At 43.5% G+C, this 27481-nt stretch overlaps 1 protein-coding gene across 1 annotated transcript in view; it reads left to right on the top strand.

Annotated features, from left to right (window-relative positions):
- Nucleotides 1-27481, top strand: part of LOC147029296 (mitogen-activated protein kinase kinase kinase 12-like) — a 223389-nt gene that overhangs the window by 132244 nt on the left and 63664 nt on the right. The window contains exon 9 of the mRNA XM_085872244.1: nucleotides 15237-15374. Coding sequence (XP_085728370.1) covers nucleotides 15237-15374 — 138 coding nt within the window. The remainder of the gene's footprint in view (nucleotides 1-15236; nucleotides 15375-27481) is intronic.

The following is a 27481-nucleotide window of genomic DNA, read 5'->3' as shown; positions in this document are numbered from 1 at the left end:
GTTTCTGCAACTTAGAACAATTGAACCAAGTATTGAATCAGCTATGCCCAATCCAAAACGAACCTCAAAGATTCCTGCAAAATATATATCGACCAGCGTAAAGGAGCAGTCTAAAAGCTGCAATGGACATAACAAAATGAAAGCCAAGTTACCTCTTGTCCTAGTTGGCATCAAAATCATCCTTCAAATTATTTGCCATCTGTGACTGTGTTTGTGAATTCTGTAGAGCAACTGCAGGCTGGTGTACAAGCAAGTCTTTGCTGCGTGACAAATGGTGTACAGCGTTTGGTAGTTAGTTTTGTACCTTGAGAGGTGACATAGACAACATCTTGTCCAATGGCAAGGATGCGATTGTATTGGCGATCATCCTCAGAAAGAGGGGGCTCAAAATTTCAGACTTTCCAGTTGATCCTGATATCAACCACTGGAGGAAAATCATTAGAAGTGTTCCTTACATGCTCCTTCACCTTCTCAATGTTGATATCAAGATCTGGAGGGAAAGTTGTGAGTCCCACTGTCTCTTGACTTTCAGGATTTAGAATCATTATCATTGCTTCTCCAAGAAGGATAGCTGTCTTCCAATCCATAGCCACAACTGGTGCATCAACTGTGGGGACTGCATCTGCTGTTACATCAATGATGGATAAAATTGCATTTCCTGCAGTTCTTTTGGCTGCAAAAGCAAGTTCGCTTTTGGTTTGAAGTTCAGGTCTACAAAATGAAATGTGACTGCTGTAATGTTGAATAAGGTGCTCTTTCACCCTGCTGGACTTGTAGCTATGGGCATCAGTACCAAGGGTGGACATGATTTTGCGATATCTATCCTTTATGCTTGTCATTTCGTAAATATGGTTTTGATGGAATAACCCTCCATCAACTCCCAAAAGCAGCATGCTGAAAGCTTGGCTATAATCACTTATGGTTTCCTCATCACACTTTTCAGCACGCTGAAGTCGAGAGAGGTGGTGTGAAGAAGTACAAGTCGAGTAACAAGTCTTGTGATATTTCCCCCCATATGCTGTCGCATCAAAATTTGCAATTCTGAGCTTAACAACGTGATCGTTTCACACAACTGCTGCATTTCTAAGCTTTTCCCCTGCTTGATCAGTTAAAATCTGACAAAGCTTCTTCCCTGGTTTCCTGCATATTGAACAATTTTCCCAAGTTGGGATGGATTTTTGGGATGACCTTGTTTGTGATTTGCCCTCTGTCCCACTATTAGAACTGGCATCAATAGTTGTTGGTACTTGTTGTTACATCAATTTGAGTTTTTATTGGCCATTAACTGTTGACAAGCAGTTCTGATGTCACTTTGCTCTGTACTCTTCGAGTTTCTCGATATCTGGATATATTGCAAGGATATACAAGCAAGAGATATATTGCAGCTTGTCCTGTACTTGCTCCTTTGGATGTGCTGCATCTGAACTTGTCATCCTTTTTGCTTGCACTCTCACTGAAAATGCACTTTGACCAATCAGTGGATGTTCTGGCTTTCTTTACTGGTGGCACCACTCCAACCGCTGATTGTTCTTCCATTCTACAACAGAATAAATAAATCCATCCAAGCTTTAAAACCGCTATAGACACATCACCAATAATTTAGTTTTCTGGTTAAAATTGTCTTGAAATCATTTCATGCCGTAAAAATACAATTTCATGTAAAAATTGGTTTCCTCTATTTTCCAAGAAAAATTTCCCCTTCCCCCAATCAACAAATGTCGTTCAACACATTAAATACAATAAAGGACAGTCGTTGCAAGAAAAAAAAATTGTACAACGTCGATCCTCGTGGAGGAGCAACAACAGAGAATGGATCATAGGATGTAACAGAACAAAAGGAACAGCAGAAGGAGATGGTGGATAATACACCAACAGCAGGGATAAGAGACAAAATGGAGGAGGAGGAGGAGGAGGAGGAGGAGGAGGAGGAGGAGGAGGAGGAGGAGGAGGAGGAGGAGGAGAATTATAGGATGTGAGGAAGAATGAGAGTTATGGGAGGACACACGGGGTGGACAAGATAGATAAAGCCCAAATTCTCAGGAAAGAGGTTTGCTTTGGACTAACAGTGGTAGAAAGGATCATGGTTTTGAATGAGGGGTTACCTGAGATGGTGGTGAATAGCTGTCTTGAAATCCTGGAGGGAGGAATGATATTCAAGAGAATGTGGAAATTTTTTCAAGTCATGAAAAAAGAGGAATGTATGAGTGAAGGTGAGGAGTTATTCTGGTGAACAGTGATGACAGACTATGTGTGCCCTGCAGAAATCTGGGGTGGGGGGAGAGCACAGAGAGAGCAGTGGGTGCAAGACCGGAGAGAGCAGTGGGTGCAAGACCAGAGAGAGCAGAGGCTGCAAGACCGGAGAGAGCAGTGGGTGCAAGACCAGAGAGAGCAGAGGGTGCAAGACCAGAGAGAGCAGAGGGTGCGAGACCAGAGAGAGAGAGAGAGCAGAGGGTGCAAGACCGGAGAGAGCAGTGGGTGCAAGACCGGAGAGAGCAGTGGGTGCAAGACCGGAGAGAGCAGTGGGTGCAAGACCAGAGAGAGCAGTGGGTGCAAGACCAGAGAGAGCAGAGGGTGCGAGACCAGAGAGAGAGAGCAGAGGTTGCGAGACCAGAGAGAGAGAGAGCAGAGGGTGCGAGACCAGAGAGAGAGAGAGAGCAGTGGGTGCAAGACCAGAGAGAGCAGAGGGTGCAAGACCAGAGAGAGCAGAGGGTGCGAGACCAGAGAGAGAGCAGAGGTTGCGAGACCAGAGAGAGAGCAGAGGTTGCGAGACCAGAGAGAGAGCAGAGGGTGCGAGACCAGAGAGAGAGAGAGAGAGCAGAGGTTGCAAGACCAGAGAGAGCAGAGGGTGCAAGAGCAGAGAGAGAGAGAGCAGAGGGTGCAAGAGCAGAGGGTGCAAGAGCAGAGAGAGAGCAGAGGGTGCAAGAGCAGAGAGAGAGAGAGAGAGCAGAGGGTGCAAGAGCAGAGAGAGAGAGCAGAGGGTGCAAGAGCAGAGAGAGAGAGCAGAGGGTGCAAGAGCAGAGAGAGAGAGAGAGCATAGGGTGCAAGAGCAGAGAGAGCAGAGGGTGCAAGAGCAGAAAGAGCAGAGGGTGCAAGAGCACAGAGAGCAGAGAGTGCAAGACCAGAGAGAGAGAGAGAGAGAGAGAGAGAGAGAGAGAGAGAGAGACACAGAGAGAGAGACAGAGACGACCTGTTTGTGATGTGGTGTGAGGAGGGGAGCCAGCCTAAAGGGGGCAGAAGTACTCCTTCAACCTTCGGATGAAGGCATAGTAGGTGGATAAGACTTCCTGTTCTGGGTTCCAAGCACATCCACATCCTGATCCTCAGCTGCTCCTTCAAGTTCAGCCAAGCCTATTTTCCCAGACCAGATACATTGTGTTCTACTATTTTATTTTAATTCCTATTTTGCTGGTTATGTTTTTTTGTCAATTTTTCTGTCCCAAACTGTATCTTGCTGTTTTGAATCATCCAGTGTGTGTCCCAGGTGGTCAGGCCGACTGACTGGTTGTAGTTGGATTGTGCTTCTCCCTCTGTATTTTTGCCTAGTTTTCTCTCCTTTTATCCCAGGTATTATTACTTCTGATCCCTCAGCTCAATCCACTCCCCTCTTCGCTCAAAAATACAAACAACATATTACTCTTCTTCACTCCAAAACCCACCTCCCTCCCCCCCAAAAAAACCAAACAACAACGTAGGAAACAAAAACCCAAACTTTTATCTCCCTGCCTGGAGTTCAGTTATGCATTTCCCAATCTCTTCTTCTTTTCAATATTCCCAAACTGAATCGTCAATGAAAAAAAAACATTTCTCTTCCTGTCGTAGCTCTTCATACCATTAAGAACAAGATCATATTCATAGAATACTTACCCCATGCAGTCTTGAGAAGGACACGAGCCAACTCTTCTGGCGGCTAATTTGTCATCACAACTTTATTCACTTCTTAGGTAAATGTGTACAAATTATACTTTGAAAAGTCTGCCACATAGTACATTAATAAACCTTTACAAAGCGGCTCTTATTCTCCTCGAGTGTTTTCATAACTGCCAAGGCTGATCAAGATGCCACAATAGATCACGAAAGTATAAATATGGAAATCGTTAAAACAACCAAAGAAGTGACATTGTCTCTGGGTGTTAGGCTTTGTTTAATTCACCATGTACGTTCTGAGGGGGCATGCGTCATCCAAGTAATATGGGTGACATCAATTTTTAATTTTTTTAAATATTTTTTTGTATACCAAGTCGAGGCTCGCATAAGATCTAATACACAGAAACATATAAGCCTGGTGTTGGCTTAGTGGTTAGGGTGGCGGCTTGGGATCCAAGGGTCCTGAGTTCAAGCCCCGATTGCTTCTGAATTATAATACACCAGGAGGTTGACTCAGCCTGTCATCCTTCCAAGGTCGGCAAAATGAGTACCAGTGTACTGGTAAGGGGGACACTGCATCAGCGGCATCGCCGCGTCCCAACCAATGATGCAACCAGCAGCCACAGGCTGCACTCGATGGAGAGAGACAGAAACATATAACAAGGCAGGAGACAAGAGGGGTGGGAGAGGGAAGCACCAAATAGTGGGGAACAAAGACAGTAGGATATCTGTGGAAGGGAGAGGGATGGGTCGGGGTACATGGGGTAAACAAGATGGTACTACAGGGACTTTCAGGAAGGAAAGCAGGGAATTTGAAGGAGGTGGGTTTGTGATGGATTAAAGGGAGATCGAAAAGCTAGAGGTTTTGGATGGGGGAAGATAAGAGGTGGTGGCGAACAGCTGTTTTGCAGACCTGGAGGGAGGAGTGGGATTGAAGAGAGTGTGGGAGCTTGTTCGAGAGGTGGGAAAAAGAGGAATGAAAGAGTGAAGGTGAGTGGTAATTTTTGATTTTGGTAGTTTCACCAGGATGGGTTTTTTGGCGGGCCTGGAGCCCACTTGCTGATCTGAGGGATGACAGATGGTGCGGCAGAGGGTGGAGTCATGAGCAAAGAGATAAAGAGGATTTTTCAGAGAGTTGGAGAGATCATTGATGAAAATCAGAAAGAGCAAAGGGCCAAGAACACTACCTTGAGGAACTCCAGCCTGGACAGGAAGAGGGGATGAAAGAACTCCATTTAGGGCCACTTGTTGACTGTGACAGCAGAGGAAATCCGCGAGTCATGAGTGGAGATGGCCTTGGATACCATAAGAAGAGAGTTTGGTGAGCAGGGTGGGATGCCAGTCCATATTGAAAGCTCACCATATGTCAAGGGAGATGACTGATCTCATGTTTAGCATTTAGCTCCATCCATTGTTGGGAAAGCAGAAGCAGTATGTTCAGGGTTGAGTGATCTGGTCCAAATCCAAATTGATGGTCGGAAATCAAGCCATTTGATGTCGGAAGTAATGATACATTCCATGACCTTGCTGATGATTGGGAGAAGGCTGATTGGTCTGTAGTTGCAGGGATCTGTTTTTGCACCTTTTTATGCAGAGCGGTAATGTTTGCTGATTTCCAAGCAGAAGGCAGATGATCTTGAGAAAATGATAGGGTGAATAGAACAGATTGAGGGTTAGCAAGAACAGCAGAGCAGGTGTTAAGGACATGAGGGGTGATGCTGTCTGGACATGAGGGGTGATTGCAGAAGGTTTGACAGCAAGCTCTCCACCTTGTCAGGAGAAAAGGACAGAGTCCAGGAACAGCTGGGTGTGACTGGGTAAGGAGGGTACAGAAAGCAATGGGTTTGGGACACAAGATTTTGAAGCAAAGATGGAGTTTAGCCATTCAGCCTTTTCATGGGCAGTGTCAGCTGTGCAGCCATCAAACTCTGAAAACAGACTTAACCAGATGCCACTATGATTTGGAGGTGGGAGACAGGTTTGAGAGTTCATACTTGAGATGAGAGAAAGAAGTTGTTTTCTGGCTCTCCTGAAGGTGGGCCCACACTTGTTCCGAGCTTTGTGGAAAGAAATTAGATTACCCTCAGTAGGATTTGCCTTCCATGAGGCGAAGGCAAGTTGTTTCAGGACAACAGCCTTGCCACCAGCTTCAGTGTACCATGGGCAGGAGGGAGGATAGGACAACTGAAGATGACATAGGGATAAATCTGTGCATGAGAGAGAGAGAGCAAGTGTCTTTGAAAGCATTTCCAGGTTGACTTGATGCCAGTGAGAGTCAAAAAGGGAGACTAGTTTGGAAGTTTGATGGTTACTTGAAGACCCTGTCAGTCGGCCTGAGTGAAATGCCAGACTTGTCGGCGCTTAGGTGGTTTTCTAATAACAGCCAGAGAGATGACCGCTTTAACAAGCATATGGTCAGATGAACCAATTGGAGCTGAAAAGAAGTAGCAGACATTTTCTGAGAAATTGGTCAATATCAAATCCAGAAGAGATGGAGTACCATTGGCTGATATCTGGGTTGGGAAATTGACAGATTGTGTCAGTCCCAATGAGTCGGATAAGTCCTTTGCTGAAGTGCCATGCCAGGTGAGAGAGGTACCCACACTCAGCCAACTGGCATGATGGCAATTGAAGTCACCACATATGAGGAAGAGAGAGTTGGGATGAGAGGATAGAAGTTGGACCATGTTTTTGGTGAGCGAGATGTAAATGGATGGTACAACACACATATAAACATGAGGTGGAACTGGAGGGGAAACCGTAGTGAGAGGTATTCCTGGAGGGTGTTGGGGAGTGAGGACAGTGCACGGAGAATGACGAAGAGAGTTTTTGATGAAGAGAGCAGCTCCGCCACCAGGCCGAGGCTCAGGTCTGTCATACCGGAAGAGCGAGTAACCAAGGAGAGATACTCAGGAGTCAGAGTCATCTTGAAGGAGGAAAGTTTCTGTTAAGCAGATTTGTCTGGTTTGTCAGTGGCAACCTGCATGGAGAGATCAGTCAGGTTAGAGCGAAGGACCCAAATGTTTGAGGTTCACACTGTTAAGGGAGAGGGAGGGGAGCAGACTTCGGTGCAGGGGGTGGGGGAAGGGGGAGGGAAGGGGGAGGGAAGTGAGAGGGTGGAGAGATGGAGGTAATGAGAGTTGTTGACAGTTGATGACAAATTGTAGAAGAGCTAAGGGAGAAGGTCAGATGGGGAGGAGGACAAAGGGCTAGGTGGTGAAGGGATGAGTGGCAGTGGGAAGTAATAAGAGAGGGGGCAAAGGAGAGTGGGACATTGGAGGTGGTGGAAGAGGGAGGGTGGGGGAAGGAGGCAGCTTTGTGGATGTGAATGGGGCAGCTTTGAGAAGGGGGAGTGAGGGGGAAATTTGGAAGAGTAGGGTGGGGGGAGAATTGAGGGAGAAGGGTGAGGGGGGTAATTGAAGGAGAAGGGTACGGGGGAAGAATCGAGGCAGAAAGGTGTTGGGGGGAGCTTGGAGGAAGAAGACAGAGAAGTTTGCTTTGAAGAGGGAGGAGGCAGTTGATTTGCGAGGTGTGAGAGGGTAGCTTTGAGGGAGTGGGGACATGCTGAGAGCAGGCACGACCAATGGAGAGTAGGGAGAAGGGAGGCTTGGGTTGAAGGGAAGGATGAGACTGGGTTCAGGTATTGTGGAGATGGGAGCGGGTGGGGGAGGAACAGGATTTAAGGGGGTGGGAAGAGGGGGGATGTGATGAGAGGAAAGGGAGAGCATGTTTGAGATATTGAGGAGTGTGCTGAATTAAAGTGTGGGACATTTGTTTAGTTGGAACGGAGCCCACAGATGTTTGAAAACCATACAGTTTGGGATATCAGATGGAGAACTGTTAGTAAGGCAGAGGACAGTGGAGAGATGCCAGGATGGGATTGGGAGGGGGGGGGCAAGATGTGAGGAGTACGGAGTGGGTTTAATAGGGAAGGAGTTCGGAGGAGGTAGATTTAAGGAGGTGGGGTGAATTTGCACTGAAGTTGGAAAACAAACAAACAATTAATCATGGAAGATGAACAAGTTTTGCAAAATAGGATTTTAATAATTTGTAGGTCAGAGATTTGTTTACATACCTTGGAAGATGGATGGAGTGCAGAAGAATTGACAGAGCGGAGAAAGGAAGTGTTGTAACAGATGAAATTTTTAGACACGGGATGAAAGAAAGGTCGTATTAAACGCATGATTATGAAGAAGAAGAACTGGACAGAGAGGGGAAGTTTAATCATTGTAAGAGCTCATTTTATTTATTTTATCTTGAAGATCAGGGAAGAGGTGGGGGGGGGGGAGAGTGAAGGAAAGGTTTGCAGAAAAGGTAGTGAAGTTGTGTGGTGAAAACCTTCACGATCATAGTGACATTGGCAGGGAAGAGTGAAGAGCAGGAGGAAGAAGAGTCAGTCAGGGAAGTCACGTGGTTACGTGGGGTACACTGTGAGGTAAAAAGTATTTTTGTTGTATTTTTTTTTATATTTTAAGACATGAAACAGAGGGTATAGTTGGGAGGGATAGGAGAGAAGGAGGGTGGAGGGAAAAGTGGAGAAAAGAAAAACTGATGGTAATAAGGAGAAAATACAAATAAACACGATTGTGCACATCGACAGGAAGATGGGTAGGCCTCAGGAAAACCCGATATGACAAGACTGACCAAAACTCACCAAATAGCACAAGTTTTGAAACAAAACGGAACTAGGAACACACTGTAAACATTGAGGTAACAAAATAAACAGTGAAAATGCGACAAACAACAACCGGAAACTTATCTTTGAGAAAGTCGGCAGAACCAACCGTCACTCAAAAACCGGAACCGGAAGTCCTAACTTTTGTTAAAGTTTCAATTTCCTCCACTGAACAGTTTTTGATGAATGCTCTTAACACTAGAACTGCCACTTTATAGCTGCTGGCAGTGATGACCGGGTACCAAAACGTCCTGCTTTGATGTAACCCTGCTTTGATCAGACACCTGACCCGTTACGTCCTCTTTATTCAATTGAATTCGGAATGGGATTTTAAAACGTTAAATTCAAATCAAATGGAAGACCAAATTATATTGGTTCTGCCTATTTTATTTGGTTGGACATGCTGCTTATAGATTGGACATGCTGCTTCCACTCTCCCAGCAATGGGTGAAGGCCCTCAACCTCAATATCAGACATGAGATCAGAGCCATCTCTCTGGACATATTTCAAGCTTTTGATACAGTCCGGCATTCCGCCTTGCTCTCCAAACTGTCTGCCTATGACAAACAAGGCCAACTCCATTCTCCTCAAGTCAAGGCCAAGTTGACTCTTTGGAAAATCCTCTTTATCTATTTCATGATGACTCCACCTTCTGCTGTGACATCTCTTATCGTTCAGACAGGCAGGCTGCAGCTTCTTCCTTCTATTCAGACCTTGGAAAAAAAAACTCACAAGTTGGTCAAACACTTGGAATATGTCTTTCAATCCTGACAAATCCGACACTCTCGCTCTCTTTCTCCAAAAGGACCATCTGGCAAACCCTCCTATCTCCTTTCTTACCAATCCTCTTGAGGAAGTTCAGTCATTCAAACTCGAGTCTCACTATCAGCCATTATCGCTCTTCAACCAACCACATTTCAAAGTTGTCCTCAAAAGACAGCCGCCGACTGGCCATCCGCCGTTGTACAAAGTCCTTCCTTGGCACACCTGAATTCCTATCAACCTACAAGGCCTTCATCCACAGCTTGATGGAGTGCTGCTTTCTCCTCCGGGCTGGCTCCCTTGCCTCACATCTTGCTCAGCTTGATGCCATGGAAACCAAGGCCTTTAAGATTGTTAGAATTTCCCACAATGAAGCTCAGTCTTTGGGTCTATCACTTTGCCATCACAGACAGGTCAGTGGTCTGTATGTCTTCTACCATCTCTTTTCTGCTTTGCACCCTCTGCTATTTTCGTGCTTCATCTTTCCCAGGTATCTGCAGGGCGTACACAGTCCACCAGCAATCCCCTCCTGGTGAAACTGCCTGTTAATTTGGGGACATATTTATGGTTTCATCCTTGTCTATCTGTTTTTCTGTCTGTCTGTCTGTGAGCAGGATATCTCAAAAAGTTACGGATGGATTGTGCCGAAATTTGGGTGGACAGGTTTGGTTCTGTGACCATGACAGAATGATTCGATTTTGATGAAGATCCAGATCCAGATGCTATAATTTTTTAAGTGAATCTTTATTATTGAGACATAGGCTCGAAACAAAAAATAGCAAGATATTTCAAAAAGTTGTGGACGGATTCGGACAAAACTTTGGAGATGAGTTGGTTAGTTGACAAGAGCAAGCTGATTAGATTTTGGTTCATGTCCGGATGCAGATCTGGCCTATAAATAGTATACAAAACGTAAACTGTTCAGCCTGGTGGAGGTATGCACCCTACCAAGTGCCATTCTTGTATTATCGATGTTATAATTGCAGAATTTTTGTCCCCAACCCCTCCGCCAAAGTCAGAGACGGGGAACATTAAAATGAGCTCTGACCGACCGGCCGACCGATCATCCATCAATATACTTTTGTGTATCGTCAGTTTCCTTATGTAATTTCGTTATAATTTTTGGGAGATTATGAGAACTATATATTTTTGAAAACCTTATAGCCTAACAAATCAGAAAATGTTTGATTCCATTTTCTCAGATGTCATTATGGTGGCTATCTTGGATTTTTTTTAAACTGGCGACCCTCAAACACTAGTTTCTCAATATCTCGCCTCCTAGATGACCTATAAACAAGATTCCAGTGGCCAAATCTACATTTTTTGGGGCAAGGAATCCAATGGTGATAATTACAAATGTCAATAACACATGCATGGGTGTCTATCTTGCATTTTAATATGCATAGCTGAACAGAACAGAACAGAAAAAGAAAAAAATATTCAGAATTTGACACCCAAAGCTTACACACAAGCAAACTGTCATGTTTGTCTACACATCTCCATCGTCCTCACTATCATCATCACTGTCACTCGCAAATGTGATATCCCGAGGGTCTTCATCATTCTAGCAGTCAGTGCTACACTGACATAGCTCCGTGCAGGATTGCTCCACTGAATTGCACGAACATCTGTGTGAAGAACAGTCTGCTTTGCATTGACATCTGACCATCTCAATGATGGCCTCTGGTGCTGGGAGGGACTCAGTTGTCATTGGTTTCAGCTGGCCATCCTCATCCTTGTAGTGGGTCAAGGAACTCCTGCTGGGCGATGTCTGCCTGACCCCACACTCTGGCCTGGATACGGGCTCGTAGGACATATTGCTTGATGGCACCAAGTGTGGGTGGAAGCTTGTCACTTTTTGCCATGTGCTTGCAGAAAAGACACCATCTCAGTTCAGGGATTTTGTCGATTTGGATCCCCTTCGGTGAGTATACACTGCATACAAACTCAGCCAAAGTAGATAGCAGATCCTCTGTCACTTCACTGATTTGAGACAGCATTTGCAGAGCCTTGACAACATGATCATCTGCTTTTTGGTAGATGTTCAGCCAGGTAGCTTTGCCTATTCTAGAAAACCGCCCAGTGTTGTCTGCTCCTGTAAATGCATGAAATGCCAGCAAAGCCTTTGCTCGATCTGCACCCAGAGCTTTCCATATTGGTTTCACTTCCAAAATCCCAGATGCCATTGAAACACAAGTATTTTTCAGCAGGATTTCATAATTTGCTACAACCAGCACCAGTACATCTGCGTCTGGGGAGAAGAACATGAGCTGTGCATCGGATGGGTTGCGACGTGAAGCCAGTACTCCATGGTGGATCAACAAGGTGTCTGCTTCTTCATGGTTGTTGCCTTTAAAGTCCAATTGACTGTTGCTCCCGTTGTGTCCTGCAGCAGAAGCAATGACAAGCTTGGGGGATTCTTTGCTGTATTCAACCATCTTTGATGCCAGATACTCCATCAGATCAGCCTGAGTACAAGAGTACAAGACTGCTGGCTTTCTTCTGTTCTTCTGCAGGACAGACTTCACACTGGGCAGTTCAGTAAGGATCTTCTCCTTCAGCCACCATCTGGTGAATGCCGGGAAATGGTTTTCCATACCGTCTGGTCCAAGCATTCTCATGTATGCGGTTTCAATGTCATCAATTGAGAAGTAGGCTTGGTTTTGAGTTTGCACATCAACAAGGTTGATCAGCTCAATCAGACATGCATTTTGTAGCGGATGGACTTTTGATGAACTCTTTGTTTCACCTTGATCTCGCGTGGCATGGAATACATGTTTTGTCCAACAAGATTTGTGATATCTAGCATCTACTGCATGGGCATCTGTTGGTGAGATGCATGCGTTCAGTCTCGTTTTGAATGCTGGATTTTGGGACTTATCTGCAGCTGATTTGAGTGTTTCTCCAGCATTTTGTGTGCAGACTTTGAACAACTATTCATCAGTGTCTTCTTGACAGAAAAAACACAGGTCCTTGTCCAGTGGCACCATACATGACCATGTGAATGGGGAAGACTGACCAGACGGGCTTGGTTCATCCTTATTAGTGTTTCCTCTGTTCTGTCCACGTCTTTTGGCAGGGTACGACCCAGTGGATAATGCATGTTCATAGCAGTCTCGGGCTCGCTGAATGTGGTCCTTGTTAGTCGTGACCAGGTAACAGCTGCGATGCCAAAATCCATGCTCTTCACATAGTGTTTCTTTTTTGATGTCCGTGAGCCACTTTTGCATTTCAACATAGTTTCCATCTTTCAAGGTGGCTCTCTCCTTTACTGTATCTTGTATCTTCTGATAGGAATCTAGTCTAGGATGTAATACCAAGTGTCCTTTACTTTGGTAATCAGACTGTCAGAGTATGCACAGCTTCCAGTTAATTATTTCCTGACCCTGTCTCTCTGCTCCAAGCTGATGAAGCTGAGACATCTTGCTCATGTTGCTCTAATACAGGTCTGCAAAAAGAAAGGTAAACACCACCCATTAACATACAACACCCAATACTACACAAACAATATGTAAGGTATAATGTACATACAAAAAATAGTCAGAGGGGCTTTGCAGTTGACACATCTGGAAACGCAGCTAACATGTGCGAACTCGCGTTAGCTTGGACATGCTGCATACACACCAGCCGCGTAGAAACAACAACATACCTGGATTTGTCTTAATTATTTTGATGTTCCTCTAATACCTGCAGATACTGACATAATAACTGCAATTACAATCACCACAGATATACCTACAAATGCCAGCATGAGATTATGTACCTGGACAATGACTTGTTGCAGTAATTACACTTTTGTTCAGGTACCCACTTGGATCAGGTTCCTACAGTATGTCACCAAGGAGCCAGGATAAGGAGATAAGCGTAAACTTCAGTTATGCGCATTAAAAATCCAAGATGGTGACCTCAACCTGTGCCATTGATCATCTGTACTGATTTCTAATTATCACCATTGGATTTATTTTCCCCAAAAATGTGGATTTAGCCACTGGAATCATGATCCTAGGTAATGTAGAAGTCAAGATATTGAAAAAATAGTATTGGAAGGTCGACATTTAAAAAATCCAAGATGGCCACCATATTGGATTCTGGGAAAATGGAATCAAGCATTTCCTGATTCGTTATTCTATGAAGTTTCCAAAAATGTATAGTTTTGCTAATCCCAAAAAAAATAAAACGAACTCATAGTGTTACGATTTGGAAGCCTTTTGCATACAGACAGTCAGCAGCCCCCGCAGTTCAGTTATTTCGATAAGTATGTGTTTATAGTTAGGGTCTCGTCCCTTATGTCTAATGGGAATTTCATGTGTGCGATGTGGGTTTATTTTTTAGTCAGGGTTTTTTTAAAAACATCAACAACAACAACAACAGCAGCACCATCCCTCACTCAACCCGGTCGCCATTATGCACGTGGTCTTAGGTGAGGAGGTAGGCGGAGCTAAAATCTCCTCAGATTGGGACTCCACCCAGAAGGGTGGGAGTTGCCCCGTCTACCGTGGGCCTGTCCAATGCAGGACGGCCAACGAATTGCACGACGCAACCGTCCAGTCAGGAGGCGAGTGGCCAGGGAAAAAAATCCCTCCCACCTCAGGAGAGGACAGTGATCGGCGCGTTCTGTCTGGCTGTCTGAGTCTGCCTGGCCTGGTGTCGTCTGATCCGTGGAAGCTTTTTTGGCCTTGATCGCCGCTCGCCTCGTCCGCCTTCGTGCTGGCTGGAGTCCGTTGCTCTATCCCTAGTCCCTGGTGGTTGGTTCGAGTCCCGCCACTGGACAAGCTCGACCAGACCGCACGAGGCAGACAGGTGCAAGTGCAGGCTCTTGCCCTCAGCTCGCCTTTCCCTCCAAGCTAAAGGGCCAAATAAAGGCCGTGGCCACCATTTCTTTTGGGTGTGTGCGTGTGTGTCTGTGGGCCCAGTCTACAAGTAGTAATTGTTTAAGTGCCTTGTACATTACTTGCATTCCTTCTTGATAGTCGGTTTAACTCTGTTTTTTTGTGCTCCCCTGTCCCATGATAAATAAACCCCCCAATTGTTCAATGTACCAGCTCGTTGTTGTGCTTTCTATTATTGACCCATCACGGTTCGTGCTTGAGAACCGGTAAGCCGATTGGCTGTAATTTGTCGTTTGGACCGACGGACTTTGGTAATTCCGCTCGGTGACACCGGACTGAGGTCGCTAGAGCGACCCGGTTCGACAGAGTCCATTGAGGGTGTGACTTCCCCGGTAATTTGACGACGTGGGTACTTAGGTAAATTGAACTTTGGCTATTAACCCTACCCCACGCCATCAGAGAATTGGTGAGCACGGTCCTTAAGTGACCTGTGATCTTCAGAGTTGTCCGAAGGTTACGACCTGCAATTCCGGGTGTTCGGTGGGAGACGGCTCTACTGCTCCACCTGGCGGCGGTTCCTCGCCACCGACCCCCGGCCCACAATAATATTCCTGGACATAGTGAACTGGACTAGTACGTGATATTTTAAAAACCGTTCAAGATTTATCTTTCATATAACACAGATCTATTCCTCCTACCACCCATAAGGCGGGAGACCTCGAGTATCAGCTCCTTGTTGTTCTTTAAATGATGAAATACATTTTATTTGTTTATACTTTCCCCTTAATTCCAAAACAGATTGATTTTGAATTGATCTTTATTCTTATCTTGGGAAATAATATCTACGGTACCATTGCAATTGCTTGCAAATATAATTTTGCAGGGAGAGCCAGGAGTTGGAAAGGATTTACATTTCATTTGCATATTTTGGTTGGAATCTTGACATCGTGAAGAATAAATAATGGTATCATTGCATCAAAAGATTTTAAAAAATGCAATTTCCCTTCGAACAATTGAGACAGTGTATGAATCTTCAATTTGCCTTTCCAGTTTGTAATCCAATCGATTCAAAGAATACGATTTCTTTTCTTAATTTACACTTGCAGGCGGGAGCAGGTGTTGGACAAGAAGTACCCTGGACTCCACAAACGTCATGGTGATCGACAGCCTCGCTCTACGGCAATAGAGAGGCTCATCAAGAAACGAAATCTGCCGAATGCCAAAGGCAGTCAGTTTGTACGCAGGTAAGCAGAGTGAAACCTTCATGTTGCTAAATGTTAGTTTATGTAGTTGCAGTTCACCTAGCAGGGTAGTTTGAGAGGGAAATAAATATTATTGGGAGGTATCATAAAATTAATGTAGTTTTTGATACAAATTTTAGACTCATGGAATCGTGAGATGAGGATGAACAGTAAGGCAATATTCTGACAGTGGGGCGGTGAGGGAACAGCTGTTTGTAACAAACAAGGCAGTGAATGAACAAGAAAGGACAGAGAGGAGTGAAGTAAACACAGTATCCCACAAACAAGAGGGTTCGTCTCGGTGGGGTTAATGTTGGTGTACAATATCGTGGGGAAGGTGGAGCTGGGCAGGGTGGGATGTAAAAGAAAGCAGAGGGGATAAGGCTGTAGGGAGAGGCAGTAACTGCAAAGAGGCTACCAACCTTTCTGCAGTGTGAGAGAAACAGGCCTTGTGCTTCTGCCTCATCACACAAGATGTCATTAATGTTTGAGAAGGCCTGGTGTCAGCCGCACGGTCAAGGTTTTTGGCTTATGATTCTAGGGTCTTGAGTTCAAGTCCCTGTTGGGCTGTTGACAGCCTGTCATCCTTCCAAGGTCAGCAAAATGAGTGCCAGCATGCTGGGAACAGGGCATTGCATCAGCAGTACAGCTGCGCCCCCAGAAAATTATGCAGCCAAGCAGCCACAAGCTGCATAGGAATAAATAAATAAACAAAAAAATAATGTTTGAGAACTTTGCATTCAACAAAATCCATGAGAGACAGATTTGATGCAGGGACACAGGCCAGTCTGGGAAAGCATTGTTGCATTAAGCTATGTGAGTTGTTCTGAAGGAATTACTTGAAACTTTGAATGATGCCTAGACTCTGGCTGTCTTTGGAAGCCAACTTTGCTCTGTGGTCAGTGCAGGAAAGGTGGTAATTAAGGCATTTCTAGAGGCTGCAGCCTGCCTGTCTGAACAATGAGAGATGTCATGGCAGATGGTGGAGTCATCAGCAAATAGATAAAGGGGATTTTCCAGAGAGATCATTGATGAAGATTAGGAATAGGGCTGTACCCAGAACACAGCCTTGTGTCACTCCAACCTTGTCAGGGAGAGGAGATGAAAGGATTCCGTTGAGAGCCACAATTTGGCTACGAGAATGGAGGAAGTCAGTAAGCCATGGGTGCAGTTGGCCTGGGATGCCATAGGCAGACAGTTTTTGAGCAAGGCAGGATGCCAGACTGTATCAAAAGCACAAGATATATCCAGAGAGATGGCCTTGATCTCATGTCGGACATTGAGGGCCTCCATCCATTGTTGGGTGAGTGGATACAGCTTGTCCAAGGTGAGGTGACCTGGTCTGAAACCAAATTGATTATTTGAGATGAGGTGGTTGGAGAAAAGGAAGGATTTTATGTCAACTGTGATGATGGATTCATTGACCTTTCTGAAGATTGGAAGTAAGCTAATTGCTCTTTAGTTAAGAGGATCCGTTTTTGCACCTTTTTGTATGCTGTGATGTATTGCTGTGATGTTGGCTGAATTCCAAGCAGATTGAAGATGACCGAGTGCAAATGACAGGGTGAAAAAGGCAAAGAGAAGAAGTGCAAGAGCAGCAGAGAAGGTTTTTAGGACACGTGAACTGATGCCATCCGGTCCAGTTACAGAATCAGTCGAGGAATACTGGAAACTTTTCCACTTTCTCAAGTGGGAAAACAGTATCCAGGAACAGTTGGGTACAAGCGGGTAGGATAGGTGGCAGGAATGAGGGCTGGGCTACACAAGATTTGGAAGCAAACACAGAATTAAGGCATTAGGCAGAGTCAGCAGAGCAGAGTCAGCTGTGGTGCTATTTGAAGTGAGGGATGGGATGGAGGGGAGCATCCACCAGACAGACTTAACAAGGTGCCACAAGGTTTTGGAGGAGGGAGACAAGTTTGAAAGTTAATTCTTGAGGTTGGACTATTTTCACCCTTTTGTGAATTAGGGTGATGGTAGCTGTCTTTCTGGGAGATGAGAGGAGCCAAAGCTGAAGTAAAGGGTGAAAAGAACATATTAAAAGAGAAGAGCAGCATTGCAGGATTTGAGAATTTGGACACTGATGCTTGTTGGCTCCATTGCTGATGTAGCGGGACTTTCCAAAACTTTCTTCATCTTCTTGTGTCAAAAAGACTCAGAGTCCAATGGCAATGGATATGAGGCAGTAAGGAGAGAACAGAACAGGATAGTTTGGGGACACAAGATTTTAAAGCATGCACTGACTTGAGTGAGACATGCTTGGGTACACGAGTCTCGAGTCGAGTTTACCATGAGGCTTTTGATTTGTTAAGCAATTTAGTGATGCAGTGTGCAAATTCTTTGAAAATTTAGAGCAAATCGGATGCAAGTTGATTTTATGTGACTTTGACCTTTTGACCTCAAAAAACAAATGTCTTCCAACCTTTGACTAGCTTTACCAAGTGGTTAAATTTTGTAAAGATTGATGTGGAATTGCAACCTGTAGGCGATTGACAGACAAACAGACAGACAAAACAAGCTGGTAGGCGACAAGGGATTCGCTAGGATCGAAGCGCTGGATACGTTGCTTTTCATTCTGATTGATCCACCGCCGAAGATTCATTGCCAAGACATATTGGTTCACATACAATTGTGTTCCTCTGCCTGGCAAGATTTTTCCTATTGCGTATTTTGCCAACTGGCACTCCTCATAAAAAATGACAGTAAATAGACACCCTATTTTTGAAGGACTACCATTTGAAAAATAATCGGTTTGCTGGTTTGTGCTGTGGAGCCTCGCGTTGCAGACAGCTGCACGCACGCACGCACGCACGCACGCACGCACACACACACACACACACACACACACACACACACACACACACACACGGAAAACCCGATAAACTTCTCTCAATGCTCTTGTTTGACCACACTTCCTGAGCCACACAATATTTTTCATAAGCCACGCCCACTTTCCTACGCCACTCCCACTTTAAATAATAAATAATTGGAGGTGGTGTGTGGGTCGTGGAATCGTTTTCGGTAAATAAGTAAATAAATAATTGAAGGTGGTGTGTGGATGGTGGAATCGTTTACGGTAAATAAATAAATAATTGGAGGTAGTGTTTGGGTCGTGGAATCGTTTACGGTAAATAAATAAATAAGGTGGTGTGTGGGTCGTGGAATCGTTTACGGTAAATAAATAAATAATTGGAGGCGGTGTGTGGGTCGTGGAATCGTTTACGGTAAATAAATAAATAATTGGAGGCGGTGTGTGGGTCGTGGAATCGTTTTCGGCAAATAAATAAATAATTGGAGGTGGTGTGTGGGTGGGGAATCGTTTACGGTAAATAAATAAATAATTGGAGGTGGTGTGTCGGGAGGAGAATCCAAAATGGTAAATAAATAAATAATAGGAAGTGGTGTGTGGGTCGTGGAATCCTTTTCGGTAAATAAATAAATAATTGGAGGTGGTGTGTGGGTGGGGAATCCTTTTCGGTAAATAAATAAATAATTGGAGGTGGTGTGTGGGTGGGGAATCGTTTTCGGTAAATAAATAAATAATTAAAGGTGGTGTGTGGATCGTGGAATCGTTTTTGGTAAATAAATAAATAATTGGAGGTGGTGTGTGGGTGGGGAATCGTTTTCGGTAAATAAATAAATAATTAAAGGTGTTGTGTGGGTCGTGGAATCGTTTTCGCTAAATAAATAAATAATTGGAGGTGGTGTGTGGGTGGGGAATAGTTTTCGGTAAATAAATAAATAATTGGAGGTGGTGTGTGGGTGGGGAATCGTTTTCGGGAAATAAATAAATTATTGGTTTGCTGGTTTGTGCTGTGGAGCCTCGCGTTGCACACACACACACACACACACACACACACACACACACACACACACACACACACACACACAGACGGAAAACCCGATAAACTTCTCTCAATGCTCTTGTTTAACCACACCTCCTGAGCCACACAATATTTTTCATAAGCCACGCCCACTTTCCTACGCCACTCCCACTTTCCATCAACCACGTCCACTTTCCCTAAGCTCCGCCCACTTTCCTAAGCCCCTCATAAAAAATGACGGTGAATAGACACCCGATTTTTGAAGGACTACCATTTGAAAAATAAAACCTCAATCAAAAATCAGCTCGAGTAAAAATTTCTAAATATCTCGAAGTGTTTAATGCCGAAGTCTCGCTTCTCTACATTCAAAACCGAAGGGCAAGTATTGAAAGTAATGTACGCGGTTTTTCGGCTGCTGCACAGCAACGGGTGGTTGCTAGGAAAAATAAATTCAAACGCGCACATTCCCAACAAATACTGCACATGTCGGCAAAGTTTCATCTAAATCGTTTCGCTGGTTTGTGCTGTGGAGCCTCGCGTTGCAGACAGACAGACAGACAGACACACACACACACACACACACACACACACAAACATACACACACACACACACACACACATACACACAGACAGACAGACGGAAAATCCTTTGGTTATTAATTATAACCAAAAGAAACATGATGGTTCGAATACTATGATGAATTGTCATGGAGGAAAAGACACAATGAACACAAACATCATGTGCCTCCAGCGTTCTCAATGAGTTCCCTTTTCCTTTTTTTATGAGCCGAGTCTGAAATATCTAGCATATATAGCGAATCCAATAACAGACCAGACCAACCAATATAATTGTGAATCTATGATTTCACTAATAATAAGTCCAAGTAAATTAATATATTTTTAAAATCTGTTAAAACACATAACTATCAAAATTACCACATTATTCAATTATTTTGCTCTTTTGGAATGTAAGAGGCACTTCCTGGTGCTTTGGATTTGAGAGCAACTGGAGATCATTTTGATGTATGTGACTTAAGTATTTACATCTATGCTATCTTTGAAGAGATCCTCCAAGCAAGGTGGTTATAGCATTTTAAAGTGCTGTGGTTTTAATATCCCAAATAAAAAGTGGGCAACTATATCAAAAATGAACATTAAAAGTTGCTTACATGTGTCGAGGATTTTCAAGATTAAACAGTGGCATTCCATGAGGAAACGAAACTTGTGGTTTTACTCTGGATTTGCATTAATTAATCAGGGTAGTACATATATTTAAAGTTGTTTTGTCCATTTTGTCTCTCTTCATGGACATTGCTGCACTCAGTTGTTGTGGAATTTTGTTTTAACCGACTCGGTGTAAATACTATCATTCAATTTGCAATACACAAATAATCCACTGTCCACAAGGAAAAGTATATTTCAACAAAGAACATTTATTGCGTGGTACCACGGAGTCCAAAACACTGATATGTAAACATCCATAATGATTTGCACTAAACTAAGCTTACATTTCCTGATGTGTATATATATATATATATATATACACACTTTGGTAGGAGTGGAGGGGTCTGGGAGAACAAAGAGAGAGAGAGCATGATGACCTACAGTTGGCCTTGGTGAGATTGGTTTCACATGAGAAAGACATCAAACAAAATACTAAGAAGCAGACAGGAAGGGGAGTAGAGGAGAGGTGGGAGATAAAACATTAGGTTATAGGTGTGATTATATACTTTTTGAATCCAAGGAATTGAGTATATAACAAGTCTGGAGACGGCGATGGTTCACGAGCAATGTACACGGTTCGCCTTTTTTATTTTTTGACCTTCGAGGGGACGCCACGGGCAAACTGGCGGGAATTGGGAAAAACATAAATGATGAAAGTTGTAGTACTCGAAGACCACTTCTTGCATACCAACTTTCATTCGAAACAGTTGAAAACCCTAGGAGCTCGATGCCCAATTTATTGATTTTTTTGACATTTTCTAAGTTTGTGACCTTGTGACCTTGACCTTGGGACGAAAATGAAAAATCGAGCTCCGTGGGGCTATGCAGGTGCCATTGGGCTAACCAAATACCAAAACCTCTGCCAGATTCGACAAACCCCCTCGGAGAAGATGTAACTTGAAACCGACTACCCCCTAAAAACATGTTTTTTGGGCGTGGCTCCGCCCATAATGGGCGCAGCACGCCCATTCTCTGGAAAACACAACTAGATCATGATACAAACCTCGCACCCTAATTTTATCAAGATCAGATCAAAACCCACGGAGTTATGCTCGGGACAGACAGACAGACAGACACACACACACCCATAACAAATATAGTGGTCACTTACTGAGTCGTGAACCAAAAAGGCAGTGAGTGCATGAATATAATTATTTTTCTTCCACATTCCCCCCTTTTTTCCATATCAGGAAAATTTAAATAATTATATGACACATGATCACCATACCTCGTTCCTTGAGGAGAAAAGATATCCGTTACACAAGTTCAATCAACAATGGCAGCGAGTGCTCATAGGAGAAGAATGCTGGATGACGACCATTTCAATAGTGTCCCAGCCAGGTTAGTGAGCGCGTTTTCATTTAATTCATGGCCTGTTCATCAGCAGGTGTCACAAATCAAAAAGACATGTTGCCTGAGGCCAGAAGATAAGCAGGTCAGGGTGTAGATAGAGCAGCACCCAAATAGGAAACACAGTCGAGGCACTCCTTGAGCTGCAGAGAAGGTAGATCTTGGCAGGTACGAGCTTGGGCCTGACACTGGGTTGAAGGAGACGAAAAGGACTTGAGAGGTGACCCAGAGATCCAGCCCCAGCAGGGTTTGGAGCCTCGTAGCAGCAGTTTGTGCAATCAGGTTTGATTCACCAAGCGAGCTGTGCACGTTGGAGGCAGCCGCGATGGCTGCATGAGCCCCATCTGCACTATTGAACACATGTTGCAGATGACTTGCCGTGTGGATCTTCAGGGCCTTTGTTGTGCTTTGTGCAACCACGGCAAGTTCACGATGTATCTGAAGAGCAGCAATTTACGAGTGTGGTTGGGGACATTCCTTCAGGCAGGCATCATGCAATGGCGACATCAAGTCTTTGCCTTGCTGTGGTTTGACTTGTCCAACCTTCTCTTCAGTGGGTTTTTTCTTTTCTTTCCCTTTTTATTTAACATGTTCATCTTATCTCCTCAGGAAGGGGGTAGTGTCATGATCACGTGTTGAATGCCCAATCACCCAAATCTGGTTCTCATCGTCCAATCTTTCGGTGGAAGTTCTTCCAAAGCTTCATTAGACGAAATTGTACTCTGCATAGTTCTACTGCTCTCAACACTCCGAAACAAACAAAATCGAGGTTAAGCATTGATTAAACACCAATCAGTAAAGGTCATGGGCTCATGTATTTCAATAAGACTGACAAAGGTTCTTATAGAAGCATTTAACTTGCATTATGTGTGATATCAAAATTCTATCCCTTTCCTTTCCTTGTTTTTCACACCGAAACGACATGCTAAAATATACAGACATCTCAGTGGTATGTACACTCAAAAACATTCATTTCACTTGCTATTTCCATGTAGAAAGAGCAGCAGTATTTATCAGGGTTCCAATTTGCAATCAACAATTATTTTCACCATCCTTCAAAAAAGAAAATCCCTTTGAGTCAAGAAATATATTACATCATCTGTGCAATAATTATGAAAGTTAGCTCCTGCATCTTCTTCAATGTATTTTAATTCGTCTGAGCGATAAGTACAACACAACCCCAACAAGAGGACAGGTTCCCCTGTTTTTTGGAGCAAGTACCGAATCCAAAGCGATTCGATTTTGCACAGTTACCATTTAACATTTGCAATCATTATCTGCTGAACAATCCACAGTTTCATTCACAAGCAGTTCCAGAGCAACTGCCATTATTTATTTATTTATTTTCCCAGCTAACTTCGCACTTCCGTGCTGATGAAAGTTACTTAAGTAAACGTACAAGAAGTACCACTTAATCAAAAATCATGCACCTGCCCAATTAATCAGAAAACAAATAAAACAGGTAATATTTAAATTGGCTTGTGGCATCATCGCACTCTTTACAATAATGTAATTCTTACACTCTGACTGATTTAACATTCATTTCGCATGTTAATGCCTTCTGTACTCCGCATAATTCTTATTTATCCTTTTTGTTTGTTTTTTTTTCCCCACAAAATATGGAAGCATTTACAGTACATGGTACAATTCCTAATTCCATGAATTGATTTCATAATAGCTGTTGGTCTGGCCACTCTTCCAGCCATTCTGCATTATGGTTATGTAAATACCATTCTGCTTTCCCTCATATCTTGATTTTCCCTTGCAGTTAACTTATAATTCCTAATATGTAATGTTGACCAATCTGTCGATCAATTTAATAACAGAGACCCACTTTCAATATTTTGTAAGTACCTCAACTTAATATATTATCTCGATTCAATTCTCAGTAGCTTTTCCCTCCCCTCAATTAACAAATCAACAAGGTCCATAGCTACAGTGATTGACAATATATCAATCAATACAAGTTATCAATAACTTTACTGTGATATGACCAATCATTCACATGTGTCCCAAGTTACTGGTTTAAAGATACGGACTCTAATTACTCCGCAAATTTTGATCCATTCAAGAAGAAGTTCGGAAAAACAGATCGGGAGAATACTCTGTCACTCAAAGACCCCAATACATTTAAATTAGGATTACGAGACTTGTATGATAAAAGGTTTCTCAATTTGTAATCTCAAAACAAAAGTTGATATTAATTATAACCAAAAGAAACATGATGGTTCGAATACTATGATGAATTGTCATGGAGGAAAAGACACAATGAACACAAACATCATGTGCCTCCAGCGTTCTCAATGAGTTCCCTTTTCCTTTTTTTTATGAGCCGAGTCTGAAAGTAATTAACTAAGTTACCGCACACAACTTCCATTAGTTGCTAACTGTTCCCCATGTTTATGCATGTGACAACACACCCGGTGCATGCAGACATTATCACGAGTATCACTTGTTATAATTACACTAAATAAACAAGTAGCATGACTATCATTGTCGTCACAGGGTGATTCTTTTGGAAGTCTTTCTCGGGTTCTCAGCTCTGCAAACTCCCCCATAGTAAGAGTTCCACGCTGCTCGGCCTTGACATCGAGTTTTCAAGCTGCAGAGCGTCCATTTGGAAACATTTGGGAACAAAACTTGCCAATATGGTTAAGAAATACAAAATTTCTCCAAACTGTTTATTTGTACCAAATGCTAATATTGTTTCATCAATCTGATGAGCATCCATTTCTTTCATGGTCAATGGAGCTGAAATATCTTGGAAAAATAATGTGTAACCAACCTCTCTCATCACTATTCAGAATTCCATCAACATTTTAAATCTCTGACATTGTCCATCTTATCCACTTCTCTCTCACCAAAACAGCAACATGCTGCAATATAACCAGCACACATACACGAGCCATCCAATCACATCCTCTGACCTTTTAAATACAAATCCATTCCTTTATCAAAACAAATAAATACAGTTTAAACCTCTGTTTTTAAACAGGTGTACAAAAATTGTCAAATCATTTGTCAAAGTTGAGTCATCAGGCGAATCGCATTTAAATTGCAGCTCAAAAAACTCCGTCCAGACATGTAGCTATCTCAGTAGAACCTTCCCCATCTTTTCCCCAAATAATGTTTATCACTGTTGTGGGGGAAGCATGGGAGATTTGAACTGCTGTTCGCATCATGATATGATACCTGCTGTGAGCTCCCAACTGGTCCCTCTTTCTCCTGATTGCCTACTCCAGATGACCATTAGGTTAAAACTCCACCTTTTGAGTGCAATATTTATCCAATTTCGCTTAAAGAGCTCTATGGTCTTTCATTTTGACAATAAATATAATTGTCCAATTAAATCTAATGAATTTACCCTTTCAGATAGAGGCCCATATAAAGACAACATGTTTTTCTGTCCGCTTCCCGTACAGAAAGCTCGACCTTGGCAGGCAAAGGATTGAAATGTTCTTTTGATAAGTCCTGCAACGGCTGTGTGTTTTAAGGAGCACCGGACAGCCAATCTGTACACTAGCCATCTCAGGAGCACCAGCTTTGTCTGGATTTTAACCCAATTTTCTTCACCAGTTGAAGTACTTGCTTAACAGATCAATCATTGTAAGAGGTAACATTATTTCATTCATATATGCAATGAATTTTTCTCTGCCTGAATCGATCAAAGGGTGACACTGGGTTGTTTGCCATTGCCTTCCCAGCAGTAGTTTTGGCAGGAATTTGTCTTTAACATCCATCAACCAATACCATTTATTAACTTTAACATTCACAGACTAATGAAGACAGCACGCCTAGTTTAACGTCCATCCGAGGGATCATGCATCATCTGTGAATCGCCCTTTGTGCTAAACATCATCAAATCATTTTAAGTCATTCCAAATCAATCACATTTCTATATTTCGATCACATTTTAAGTACAATGGTTACGATTCAAATCAAAATTTTGGAAACATTTCTCACACGCGTGTGCATTTCAACACAGTAGCCCCCACCCTCCCAACTGTGCCGTGGGTGAAACAAATACACACACACTTGAGAGATGTGAGGTTTTTTTTTATGACAATGGCACTTGCATTTTGGGGCCATTTTTTCCCCTCTCTGGGGCATTATCCCCCCCCCCCCTTTGAATCCGCATATGAATTGAATGGGGGGTTCCAGTACCCATAAATCTTGTCCTGCAGTACAAACAGCTGCTTGTAAGACCTCAGCTTGCCGGGCTGAGTCATTGGAGGCAAATTCCCACTTGTCATCAATTTATTTTTTGTCTCATAATGCCGGCGATAGCAAGTCTCCTAAATGGACTTCACGTTCGGAATATATTCCACATTCATAATTGTTATTTCACAATTTATCCAAAATCCCTATGGCTTTTAAATAAAACTTCAACACTTGCTTCAGCATCGATCCAAGGCAGGGAATACACATTTATCCTTCCCTGCCGGCAAAGCACAGACATTCCAGTTTAGTTTTGGCCCGTTCAGGGAGATTCGTGACCTTGGTTTTTTTTATCAGCACCAAGCAAGTGGCCCCAAGGCAAAGTGGTCTCATCATGAGCCAGCACCCAAACCACGAACAGCCAGACTGCTTTAACTCTCTGCCTGAAGTTTCTTAAGTAGTTGCAATAGCATTTTTAACAAGACATTCATGTATGACATCGTACAGTAATCTTCAGTTTCTTATCGAGCTCACAATCACTTCTAATTCAGATTTTCACCAAGATTGAATTCACACACACCTCTCAATCTAGTCTTAAAACACTCTCAACGACATCTGCCCTGCACTCTAAATAGATCGCAGCACAATGCTTGGGCTCTGTCTTTCAAAACAAGCTTACATATACTCAGTTATTTGTGTCCATGCCAAAGATGTAACAGCATGTGAAGAGTCAGTTGTCATCGTTTTTCCTCTAGAATCGGCGTGTGCACTTCGCCTCATCCAGAGTCTTCACAGTTTGACGACCAATCCTTATCTCCACTTTCCGTACTCATTCATTCCCATAAGCTTCACAGATCAACACAACAGAGCACGTTTTATTCCAGTGAAATCTACTGGACTCGCACACATTCCATTTCAACACTCACTAAGGCCTAGGTCACATTTGCCACGGCAGCCGTGGGGTCCCAAAATCTACGGCCACGAGCAATTATACGGCGGCCGCAGTATTTCCACGGTCACACAATGTAGCAGTCACATATGTTTTTATTTTTTGGGGAGCCGCACGGCGTATTTAGGCCGAGTCACATTTGCCACGGCAGCCGTGGGGTCCCAAAATCTACGGCCACGAGCAATTATACGGCGGCCGCAGTATTTCCACGGTCACACAATGTAGCAGTCACATATGTTTTTATTTTTCGGGGAGCTGCACGGCGTATTTTTAAATTGTGGAGACCGAAAACGTGGGATTGCCGTACGGTCTTTGATTTGATGTCGCACGGTGACCTTAGGGCGTTCCTGCGGCGGCCATAGAATTTTCAAGGCAGACGCAAGGTGCCCACAAGGCGACCGCAAGGCGACTGCAGGGGGGCACTCAGGCGAACGTGCGGCCAGACGGACGGTAACGAATGGGTAATTTTTTTTTAACCATTTTTTTTTTGTTTTGGCTTGTCGAATTGCTACGGCGAACGTAGAAATGAAAAAAGTTATAACTCCGCGTTATAATTCCACGGCGACCTTACGGCCTTTAAAATATAGCTATACGGCGTAGGGCCA

This window comes from Eptatretus burgeri, chromosome 3 (genome assembly GCF_056783735.1).
Source record: "Eptatretus burgeri isolate ZD-2024b chromosome 3, Ebu_testis_v1, whole genome shotgun sequence".
In the NCBI taxonomy this organism is placed as follows: Eukaryota; Metazoa; Chordata; class Myxini; order Myxiniformes; family Myxinidae; genus Eptatretus; species Eptatretus burgeri.
The sequence above is the reverse complement of the archived record's forward strand: the minus strand, read 5'-3'. Positions and strand labels throughout refer to the sequence as shown.